Source organism: Lepisosteus oculatus, chromosome 6, assembly GCF_040954835.1.
Source record: "Lepisosteus oculatus isolate fLepOcu1 chromosome 6, fLepOcu1.hap2, whole genome shotgun sequence".
NCBI lineage: Eukaryota > Metazoa > Chordata > Actinopteri > Semionotiformes > Lepisosteidae > Lepisosteus > Lepisosteus oculatus.
The window spans coordinates 59,795,077-59,807,197 of record NC_090701.1 but is presented as its reverse complement, the minus strand read 5'-3'; the positions used below and the strand labels follow the sequence as shown (position 1 = coordinate 59,807,197).

Here is a 12,121-nt window from a genome sequence, read left to right as displayed (position 1 = left end):
AAATGGGAAAATATTGTCACTTGTAGCGCTTAAGCAAGGAGTGCAAAATTAACCGTAGCAGGACAGCGTGTCGTACAGTTTACGGGTTATCATCCCACGAAAAAAGCTCATTTTAAAACTATTTCACACATCAAACCTTGTTTGTTTACATCACGTATGATTATGCGTGTCTGAGCGCAGTCATCACCCAGCCACCCCCGTGATTGTGACGGATGAATAATATGTGGGGTCAACAGGTAGCTCACAAGTGCGCATATTTATCCTGCTGCCGGTATGTATTTGCCATGTTAATGTTCATTGAAGTGATCATTAAAGAGCATCTCGGAGGATTTACGCATACATTGTAAACTTGGCCCGGGTGAGTACAGAAAGCTGCGGAAATGAAACGCGTTCATTGTAGTTTCTACTGTGAAATAAAAGGATTTGCAGCGGCTCCGCCCTCACAAGGGGGGTGAAGACTAAAACACCTGTTTTACCACCGCCGGCTGCTTTTTAGAATAGCAAATGTTACTCCGTGCACTCCGAACTGGCTCCACCTAGGCGGCAGGAAGATTTGGGAAAATGAACGTTTTCACAGACGCCACAAAAATATGAATATTCTCCTTAACAACCACTTTTTTTTTCTTCAGAAGTAAGAATATACTGTACCGCTTACGGCTGACAGGTACTGTGTATGAGCCGGTTTACCAGAGCGGTGACGTCGCCGCCCTTCCCTGTGATAGCAGGACTACAGCTACTGGGCTGTAGAGAGATCTTTCTTTGGCTCACCGGGCTGGGTCCCTGTTGAGTGACGCGGGAGTCCCGGGTTCGAGCCCCCGACGGTGGGGGGGCCGACCTAATGCGGCAAGGGCGCCCGCCTGAGCACCGTTGCGTTACAATACACACAATTACTTGAAATCGACACGGGTTTAGATCTACTGTATATTTGTTAACGGTAACAGTTGTGATAGAAATTACGTTTATACAGTATGTCTCTGCATTTTGCCAACCTCTCCGCCTGAACTAATGTTGTTCATGATGCAATTCAAGTGTCCTGTCAATTGCTGTTCACAAGCATTTAGCAATCAGCTCCATGGTGTAAGTGGCCGTGTTTCACCCAAAGGAAGTCTCAACTGTGCTGCAGGATGTACAGATGTCCCCCTAAGCTGGTTGTGCCCCCCGGCCTGAGGACTCTGCTGGAGGGGCTGAGCAGAGCAGTGGTGAGCCACCAGCCGGAGAACATCTCTCAGTTCTCCGGCTCTTATTTCGCCGAGCTGCTCCGCTTCAGGGCTGGTGAGTCTCTGCTACTGTATGTGCACGGCATGTTTCCCTAGTGCCAGGGTGTTTCTTTTAATGGGTGCTTTTATTCGTCTTTTTTTCAGAAAACCCTTCCCTTGACATTAAGGACCTTGTAAAGCAGTCCCAGGCAGCCAAAGGTACATTAAACATCGAGTTTTTGGACATATTCTGAGTTAGTGTGGCACCTTTTAAGTATTATATAGCTCATTTAGACCTAATCTCAAGAGTCTAAGATCAAGAGTCTATGAATAGAGTAATAAAATGTGTGCATTATCTAATTGAGTTTTACATTGTTTTCTCATTTATTTGGCTAACATTGGTGCTGTTGTGCTGTAAAGACCAGGTTAACATTTTATTTGCTAAGTTTCAGTTCTGTCAATAATTTCTAGTGTTGCAGAATGACTGATATAAACATCAAGAAACCATGATATTTGAAAATGACATAAATACTCTAGTTCTTCAATTGCAGTGTTTTTTACACTGTCTGTATTGGTTAAAATTAAACAAGCAAATAAATAAGGGTATTTAAATAGAATTTGCTCACATTTGTACATCTGTTCATTTTATCAAAGCTTTTAACTGTGAGTTTCTACTAAGGAAGAGGCAAGCAAACATTTTATGAAGAAAACAGAAAATGACTTGTGCCCACTGCTGTCCTTTATTTTCTGTTTCTAAAATTAAAATACATAATGTCTAGCCTTAGTATTAAATAACTATTCTGTTTACATTTAAAAGGAGAACTCTTTCTGTAATGTTTTCAGTTGGACAAATATCAGGCCAAGACACGAGAGAGCTGTGCACCCCAGGGATCACTGACACAGTGCTAAGGGAGGCATGCATCCCATCTCCACCAGCAGTAGGACCGGTGGGGTCCCATGAGATAACTCGTGTTTACTATGAGTCTTCCACTCTAACAAAAAGCAGTGCTCCCTTCCCAGTGACCGGAAGCCAAGAACAGCCCGTTTCCGAGCCCAAGACTGATCATGATCAAGAGCCAGAGGTGGTCATTTTCCGGCGAAAGTCCTATATCAGCACTGCCTCTCCAGATGCTGAAATCTTGCTCCAGGATCAGATTCCTTGTCAGGAAATTAATTCGGCTTTGTTTGAGAGAGTGCCATCAAGCCAGTTTGATATCACTTCAAATACAGTGTTGATCAAAACCCCTTCTGTTCCTTGTGAGTATGTGATCGTGGTGCAATCCGAGAACGTTCCTGAGACAATAGTATTCCATAGAAATCCGTCAGAAATTGAAGAAGCGAAAAAGCCTTCCTTATCCACGCTCTCTGCCACCCCACCGCCAGCGCCAGCGGATGAAGAAAAGCCAATTGAATGGGAATGCACCCCAGAGGTGGAACCATTGGAAAGCACCTCTTTACCACTGGAAGAATTTCCTTTGGATATGATCAGTTACCAACTTGCCTCTGTGTTGGAGAACGTGGTAACACTGCCACCTGTTGAACAGCCTGAAGACGCTTGCTGGCGGGACGATAAGGCCATTCTGAAGAAACACTCAGTTTCTGATGAGCTTAGCACAGAATCCCCACTGGGGACAGGAGAATCCCATCCTAGAGTACAAACAGTTCCAAAACCTTACCGAAGACCTCTGTCCGTTAGCGATGCTTCTACTCAGACATTTGCACATGAAAGCACCACTTTTGCTGAGCCAGTCAACATTGGACTTTGTGGACCGTCTTTGGATAAACCATACATTGGTAAAACAGAAGCTTTAATAATCCCCAATTTGGCTTCAAGGTCACTACATACTGAGCCCACTCCTGAATGTACAAGGACACCTGGTAAGGCTACAGTAGTTACTTAACCAATATGTATTCAGCTAATTGACAAAACAAATTGAGGCTCTCAGAGAGTACTGCCTGGCATGTTGTTTTATTTAGTTTAATTTGTTTTTTGCACCTGCTTTTGTAAAAAAAAAAAAAGAATAATTCACATTTATGACATAAAGGGTTTAAAGGGATTTTTTAAATCACCCATCACCCTACAAACACAGAGATGATCTTCAGTTTAACTTTATTATTTTGGAATGACTGTACACTTTGTCACCCTTTCAAATAATGTCACATTGAGAACGAGTAGTGCAGAAACATTTGTTTCTTAAAGAAGTAGGCAGACACCATGCATGCAGGGATACAATTGTGTGTCTTCAGATTAACAATCTAATCTGATTACTCATCTTTTAGTCCCTTGCAGGCATGTCGAGACTAGATTACGATGTTGAGTACGGTCTTTTGAAATCCTGTCTTGAGCCTCTTCAGAGCTGCAGTCTTCCGCTCATTTCTGCTGTCTGCTCTTCTTTCCCAAGATCAGCGTAGAGTTGCGGGAGCCACGCCCGTGAGCGAGGCTGCTGAGGCTGGACCGGAAGGTGTCTTCGGGGCCCTGGGGGCCCTTTGTGTCCTCACGGGCCCTGAGGCACGGGGTGGGGTGCCATCCGTGGTCCCGTATCACACCCCTCCCTCGGTCATACAGTGTGGTCCTGACCACGTGCTGATAGCTGAACAGCCTGGTCTTCCTCTGTATCCGGGATTTGGGCAGCAGCACAGCGCCCCCTACGTGACAACAACCTTTCCAGCCTTGCATGGACTTTGCTCCCACCATGTGGCTGACCAGCACTATGCAGGAAACACCTTCTTTCAGGCACCCTTCCCTCAGGTGCCCCCACCGCACTATCTCGTGATCAGCCCCCCTGCTCCCCAGGACCTCAAGACGGCTCCCTTGTCGTGCCAGCTGCTGGCTCAGGAGTGTGCCCACCCCCAGGGGCTGCGGCTCAGCCCCCTGGGTGAAGCAGCCCAGACACCAGCGGCGGCCGGCAGCCCCCCTGGCCAGCTGGGGCAGCTCCTGCAGGTGACCCCGGAGGTGCTGGCAGAGCCAAGACACACGCCGCCCGCAGGTGATTTGACTCCCAATGAAACACCCCCCCCTAGCTCGCTAGGAACACCCACTCCTGGGTGGAAAATCATGTGTTTTTTACTGCAAGATGTCACCTTGCGCTGAAAAAAGTATAGAGAAATTGGTAAAGGCACTGGGTAACTGGAAGCAGTTTATACTACGTTACTTGCAAAAGATAATGTATGTTATTTAAGTTCACTGATTTAAATGTCCTGCCCTGAGCTCATTATATACTGCTTTATGAAAATGCACTGGTTTTATCAGACTTTACCAAAGGGCTCCGAAAACAATGCAGAGAAAGATTGTTTTTTTCTTTACAGAAGGGATAACTTTTTTTTTTTCTCTAAACAGGCTTACTCCTGAATTACTGCCCCACACTCACGGGGTAAAACAGCTCTCCTTGCTTAGTTCTTGCAAAGCCAGCGTGGTAAGGATTTTAAAAGGGACTTTATTCATTCCTCCTTTGCAGTCTTTATCAGGGTGTGGAATGTGACAGGTATAATGCAGCAAAACCAAAAAAGCAGAATCAGTCTGGATAATCAGGAATAGTCATAGGAAAGGTTTAAATCATTATATTTACATATAATGTATTTATTCATAGAACATACAGTAGTTGAAAGGTCTAAACTGTGCCATTTTTATGCATAACGTGAATCACAATAGCATAAATACATCAACAATATGGATTTAAAAAGCCAGTGTGTAAAATTAAGTCAAAAGGTGCCAGCAGTCTCTGAAACCTTTGTTAGCCCTTGGAGGATTATTGAAAGCCTTTATATATTACAATATTATCTTCAGTCTCTTTCTTTTTAGGTTATGAAGGCTGGCGTTTTGTTTTGCAACTGAAAGACAGAAGGTTTTGTGATTCTGCCTCTTATCTTTCTAAGCAACAATAAACCGATGTTATGCAACTTGCTTTTTGCCTGTTTTGTATTGTTTCTTGCCCTTGTACTGTAATGGAGTCCACTGATATCTTCAAATATAGCTTTCAAAGTCCTATATCTGGTATAGAGATACAAAGGTCACAGCTCAGCTCAGTGAAGTATTGAAAAGAGAGATGCTAAATGTATATTCTCCTGCAAAGCTCAGAACATGAGCCTTTCAAAGTAGTTTTTTATACCTCACAGTATTTGACACTGTATTTTCTATCTTCCAGTTGCTCTCTCTACAAACATTTCACACAACAGGGTTCTGTCTCTTCCTCAGCATGCACAGAACTTTCCAAAAACCCTTTCATACACAGCACAAATCCTGCACCTAGAAATTAACAACCATTCCTTTAATTGTTTGCAAATTAAAATAACCCCATGAAATAAAAAGTGTAGATTATCATGTTTCTTTTGTTATGAAATCCATAATGTTTAACAACTGAGCCCTTTTTCTGTACTGCAGACAAGTGGTCATTTTTTTAATAAATTTTCTTCTAATATTCCAATATTATAAAATACACAACAAGAGTCTGTAGGTTCCATGACATTCGATTTCCCTGATTCAATTTTCTGACAGGCTTCCCAACCCTCACAGCAAATTGTTGTGTTTGTAAATATAATCATTTATGTTTAAAAAAGTGTAAAATCCTTATATTTGACAGACTAGAATGTTGCTAACATAGCAACAGTATCTAGGGCAACCAGTGGAATTTTCAATAAATAACTGTTGGACTCAAAAACAGTTAATTAATTTACTTATTTCAACTGTGTTTTAAAAGACAAATTATGAGGCTGAGATAGGCTCTGCGCTGTACTGGAAGACCTCCAGTAGTTTGATGCCCTACTGGAGACTCAGTCTTCAATGTAATTGTCTGGACAGCTAAGATTTGAAAACCCATAGGAGATTTTTGCTTGTAAACTGAAAAACCAGCAATGAGCTGCTGTAGTCCAAACTTATGTGGTAAGTTGCTTTGTTAATAAAAATAACTGTACAGCATGTACACTTTTAACAGACAAGCAACATGGACTGAATGACTTCCACCTTGTTTGTAATCTAGTGTTGTAAAATTTTTTATCAAATTTGGTTAATTCAAATGTAATGAACAGACCAAATTATGTACCTTATTCATTTTCTATCTTTTTTGGACCTTTCAAATTGTAAACACAGTATTTGTAGTGTTTTCAAAAGTTTGAAGTGTTCATAATAATAATAATGTAATTGACTGGAACATTTTTCTGAACTTTGACATTACTGTAAATGTCTAAAATAAAACATCCTCTTTTATGGAAAGTTGCTTGTGTTGGGAATATTGGACGTTTCCTTTTTAAAATAATTTCAAGCTACACCACTGACACTTTCAAAAGTGCTTTACAGAACATTGTTTTTTTTTACCAACCATGATAAAAGCTAAGTATAGTATATCAATAATCTAGAAATCTAAGACACCTCACATTCTGCACGTGGCAGCTGTCTAAACCTCCACACCACAAACACATCGGGCTCTTATTAAACAGAATCAAGTCGATAAGGCACTAAAACTTAACAGGCATAGAGATGCAAATGTAAAAAAGAAGACATGAAAATAAACATCACTAATTTGCTCTAGAAAACTATTTTGTTAGAAAAACATGACAGTAGTTGTTAGAAACAAAAAGAATCCCAAGTACAAAATATGAAACATGCAAAAAAAAGTGAAATGTAAGTTATATACCAACCCCTGCTTTGTGTTACAGAATGTGTTTTTCTTTAATCAACAAAAGCTGAACTGGACATGGATGAGAGCAAATTATTTGATTTAAGTAATGACAAGCACCCAAGATTGAAAACAAATTGATTGATTATTGATTATGTGCTGTTGTAAAAATGAGGCAGACAGTTAAGAACAACATTTTTACAGAGCAAAAATGTTGTTTATATGATATAATTGCTTTCCATCTGAGAAAATATCCTATTAAATTGAATTTGCACTTCATCCAATACAAAGTACTACAACCACTTACAGTATGAATGAAAATCTTAAATTCAGAGGGTACTCTGGATTGCAAAGGTTTCCACAAAGTCAGTGGAGAAAAAAAGCTGGCCCACCCCCTGTGATCTGTGAACACAAAATGGGCTTCTTTGAGACTCAGGTGTTAAGATGAAATTAATGAACATGTTACTTTTTATTTGGTTTGAATGGATTTTTTTCTTTCATGTTTTTAGGTGGGGAGGTGTCTGTTGCAGTGGGTTACAAGGACAAAGACAAGAAAACAACACAGGCTTCTGCTAAACCAGATGGTACACAACCAGATGCCCCCCGGAAACCTGATGAAACACCATGTGCACACAACCAACCACCAGCAGTAAAAGAAGGTACACTTTCAAAGCAAGAGCCATCCCCAAAACCCTTCTCAAGTTTGATAAAACATTTTCAGAAACCGCACATCTCCAGCATCTTTAGAGGACGTTTTCCTTCACTTCAAGCTAAGCAAGATACTGCATCCAAGACTCCAGGAGAATCTGCTACAGCCCCCTGCAGTGCTGAAAAGTCCTCAGATCCAGAGTCAGTTGCTATCACTGCACCTCCTGCCCCTCTGACAAATGTCAAAGCACAGTCTCCTCATCACATGATTAAGATGAAAATTGACCACTCTGGAACGGTCATTTTGCAAAAAGTTGTTCCAGATCAGGGGAAAGAAGAATCCTTTGTGGTTATGGAATCAATGGCTCGTCCATTAACAACTGAGCAAGCAGCAAACATCTTTTTTGAGGTTCAGACCCCCAAAAACATGTCACCCCAGGAGACTGCAAGCATTGTTACTACAGCTGCTGGACAGGAAGTGCCCACTGTAGCTATGGAAACACTGCCTGCCAAGCCTGAGCCTGTCGTCAGCTTTGTGATAAAACATTTACCGCCAACATCCATGTCAAGCCCAAGGCCAGGAATACTATCCTATATCCCTGCTGAGGTCAGACCTGTCCCTGTTGACACTGCTAAAGAAGAGCCACCATCACCAGGAACAGAACAGGCTGTGAAAAAAGAGCCAGGTTAGACATTGTTTTCTCTCTTAAATGCAATAGTGTAGGAGCAGCCACCCTCATCAGTGGTGGCTCTGTGACTAAGGATCTGCACCTATGGCTGGAAGGTTGCTGGTTCATATCCCATGGCTGGCAGAGGAATCCTACTCTGTTGGGCCCCTGAGCAAAGGCCCTTAACCCCAACTGCTCAAGGGGTGCCATATAAATGGACAGTCACAGTCCAGCACAATCTTATAGACTGTCATTGAATCGTTGATTTGTGAAAAACTGGAATTCAGTGTGTGAGCTGTTACCAATTTATTAAGTTAATTGATTAATGTAAATCAGAAATGGTCTATGAGCCTCGAAAGCTACAGGGTGTTGGTTATATTTTAAACAATCCTTAAATTACATTCCTGAACAAATTATGTACTTGTGGTCGAAAGTAAAGTGGTTTCCAAAGGTTTAAAAACTGGTGATGTAATAGTGACCTATTAATCCTGTGAGATCATGATTCTATAACCATGGCTGGCAGCCCCTGAAATAGAAAACACTTAAATTACTATTATCATATTCTATTTTTTTTAATAGATTACAGTTGCCTTCATAGCTTGCTCTCAAAAAGGTAATTAATATTCTTTAACAGGAAACTATTCATCCCTAACAGCCTGAAATCTATCAGTTTAAAATTATTTTCTGAATTTTACATAGTTTCTTGTGTTGAGAAAGTGCTATATCTTATATTGCACTTCAAACAGTAAGGTTTAATCAATTCAAATATTCAGTGTTATTATTAATTATACTGCAAAATACTGCATCAGTATGTGGTTCGCAAGAGGGGGCAACAGTAATTGAAGCATTATAGCTACTGCAGGGAGCCCTGCAGGTATTACCTGTGAGATAATTAGTCATTTCTTGAGTTCCTGTACTTCAGGAGCAGTTCATAGAATTGTCACTTCTGTCTGTCAGTTTGATGACAAGATTATACTTAATTAGCAAAGTCCTTATTGGTGACAAAGGTACTGTAGCTTTAGTCTACATTCACCGACCGGTTACAATGAAGCAGACTGTGCTCTGCTTTTTATAAAGTCTAGATGTATCCTGCCTACTTTTCCAAAACTGCATTTTTAGGTAAATAGCCTGATTATCAAGCTGATAATTTAAGATGAAAGTCTGTTCACCTAGAGGTACATGAAGCGTTCCTAAATGAGAAATAAGCAGCTGTAATAATCACCATCCTCACCAACACTTTCAATAAATGCTTATCCAATTCAGGCTCACAGTGGTCCACAGGCTGTGCTGAGAAGCAACAGGCACAATGCAGTATACATCCTAGACGGGACACCATCCCAGGGCACACAGACACAGACACAAAAACACACTCACACCAGGGTTTTCCCTGAAGCCAGTTAACCTCCCAGTATGTCTTTGGACTATGGACTGAAACCAGAGCACCCAGAGGAATCCCACATGAATGCTGGCAGAACATCCAGTACAAACTCCACACAGATGGTAACCCAATAACTGAACACAGGGCACCAATGCTGCAAGGCACCGATGCTAGCAACTGCGCAACGGTGCCGCCAAGCTGTAATAAAGTAACTTTCAATTTGTTTCTCCCACAGATTTGCCGACTGCAATGTCAGGCAGCATCCCAGATGCCTGGATGGGTCACGAAAACCCGCCAGCTCCAGTATGGAAGCTCTATCGCCTGTCAGATCTCAGAACACCTGAGTTAAACACTCCGGTTTACTCCCAGCAGCCTCTGAGCTGTGTCACAGTACCTCAGTTTGGCCCGCTGCTGAGCCCAAGCCCACCTGCAGTCCAGAGCGTGGGTCAGCTGTACTCCACCAGTGCCATAATCCCATGTCACCATCCTCAGCTGGTTACACAATCCAACATGGTCATGCAGCCTGCCATGTCCTCGTTCGTGCCTGTCCAGAGTCGAATGTCTGGCCAGCAATTTATTGTCATCAATCCGTTAGACCGGCAGAAACCTCACCCAGCACCCATTCCTGTTGTTTCCGATCAAGTCAATCAAATCTATTCCCCAGCCAACACTTTGCCAAGCTCTTCTCCTGCTGACTCGCATAGCGGCTCTGCCGGTGTGGAAGGTTCAAACATGGCCAGAGTAACGAGCCTCCTTCCAGGTAAGAAAGATACAGTATTTCCTTAGATTTTCTCTTTCATTAATATTGGTAGCTACAGTCCAATACTGCAGATTTGATGCTTATCTTTTCTCTTTGTCAAGACAAAGTGCTTAATTGCCGAAAAAATATTATTCTAGCTTGTACTTGTGTAAAATGAAACCCACCAAAACAATATTTAAACTATTTTAAACAATCTTGGAAACGATTTCTATACTACTGAAGAAAAGCTCATTGTTTTGTCAGCATTAATGTCATTTCTTAAAACTTTAATTGTTCTGTCTCTTTGATGTTAATTCCTCTAAAATAACATACACATATCCAGACATTTTAATATTATTGAAACAGTTCATTAAACAGAACACAATGTATTATGGAATCACACAAAAGCACACATAAGTACCAAATCGACTGACAACAAGAATTTTTAATCATTACATGATTGGTTTTTGTTAACGTAACATTAATGTAGTTTACATGCCCCAAAAGCATGGTTAGTTAATAACAAAAACATCAAATGTTACATTTTTTATGTTGCCACTAGGTGGGAGCAAAGGTACATTATAAAACACATTTTCTGTGAAACAGAATATGGAAAATTTTCTATTTACTTAATCAAGAGTAAAGAACGTTTAAGTGTTTAAGTGTTGGAATGCATATAGAAATTAAACTACAAATTAATTCCTTAAGCTTCCATTTTTGTAAAATCCATGATAATACACAAATCAAAGACAGTTCTGCACTTTGATAACTTATTGGAGAAAGAAAACTTTTTTATTTCAATTTAATATAGGGAAGTCAACAAATGATAGCAATCCTAACAAGACAGGATAGTATGCTGCTGTTATGGTAAGTTCTTCTTATTATTATGTTTTAAGCAAATAAATATTAAACTAATCCAATTAATAGATATTTACGTAATTACTTTTCACTTATGATAGTGTGAATGTTCTTGTTTTCATTACATGATTCTCACATCTGTTAGATATTGGTCATTGATTATCTGAAGGTTAATAAAACATTTAAGGTTGTGGAAAGCATGTCTCCATAAGCTAGAATGTATAAAATAAACATACCTTTTACGACTGAAAACATATCATCGCTCTACATGGAAATTGGTGTTCAAGTTGTTACTTAACTACAATGTACCTCCTGTTTACTAACATATGAACCATTGACTGCCTTGACTAATTACTCTTCTGTTTATTTCAGTGTCATCCAAAGCTGTCTCATCCAAAAACTTCAGTTTTTCGCAGACCGTTCTTTTCCTGTACTTGCAAATAAACAGTTCTTGCAAAACAACATACAGTACTGGTTATTTAATAGCATATAGGTTGTTAGAACTCTCTAAGATTAGTTAAGATTATTTTATGCATTTTTGAACATCCCTTGGTCTTTTTTCTAAAATACCCAACCAACAGTATCAGAAGCGTAAGTGAATTTCAAACTAACACTAATACGTGGGGACATGAGGTAAGGGACACAAAAAGTTGAGAATGAAGAGGGAAGCACCTACAGGACACCCATGTAAACACAAGAACACAAGTTCCACACAGATAGCACCCCAGGAACCAAACCCAGGGCCCCAATCCTGTGAGGCAGCAATGCACTACCATGCCATTCTTTATTTATTCCAATACAGTAGTTGAGATTAGTTAACAATGGGTGTGTAACTTCCCTGGAAAATTAACTATAATCATGGCAGCCCTGCCAGTGCATCACTTAGATATTTGTCACATTTTTAGTGACAGTCTCACAGTGGGAACCAGGTCACACAATGTTCACCTGCCAGAGACATCTGCATCTGTGTCACATTTCTGTGTTCCTCTCTCTGCGTTTCACTCACTCACACCTCCACTACTCAT

The 12,121-nt window shown here is 40.6% G+C and overlaps 1 protein-coding gene and 1 long non-coding RNA gene across 6 annotated transcripts; both read left to right on the top strand.

The window, feature by feature from the left end:
* Window positions 1-237: 237 nt before the first annotated feature.
* LOC107078145 (calcium-binding tyrosine phosphorylation-regulated protein-like) lies at window positions 238-5,097 on the top strand. 5 transcript variants are annotated; one of them, XM_015353822.2, is made up of 8 exons: window positions 238-358; window positions 630-664; window positions 1,103-1,272; window positions 1,362-1,415; window positions 2,040-3,074; window positions 3,599-4,183; window positions 4,534-4,609; window positions 4,996-5,097. In XM_015353822.2, exons 3-7 carry the CDS (start codon window positions 1,125-1,127, stop codon window positions 4,569-4,571), a joined length of 1,860 nt encoding a protein of 619 aa, XP_015209308.2. In that variant the 5' UTR covers window positions 238-358; window positions 630-664; window positions 1,103-1,124; the 3' UTR covers window positions 4,572-4,609; window positions 4,996-5,097. The 5 variants fall into 5 exon arrangements, with proteins under 5 accessions (XP_015209308.2, XP_015209309.2, XP_015209306.2 ...); XM_015353823.2 differs by lacking the exon at window positions 630-664 and having other exon boundaries at window positions 1,124-1,272; XM_015353820.2 differs by lacking the exon at window positions 630-664.
* Window positions 5,098-5,816: 719 nt separating this feature from the next.
* Window positions 5,817-11,558, top strand: LOC107078146 (uncharacterized). The gene is made up of 5 exons (XR_011189964.1): window positions 5,817-6,072; window positions 7,315-8,139; window positions 9,735-10,259; window positions 11,050-11,105; window positions 11,469-11,558. It is a non-coding gene; the product is annotated as an uncharacterized lncRNA (long non-coding RNA).
* Window positions 11,559-12,121: the final 563 nt, after the last annotated feature.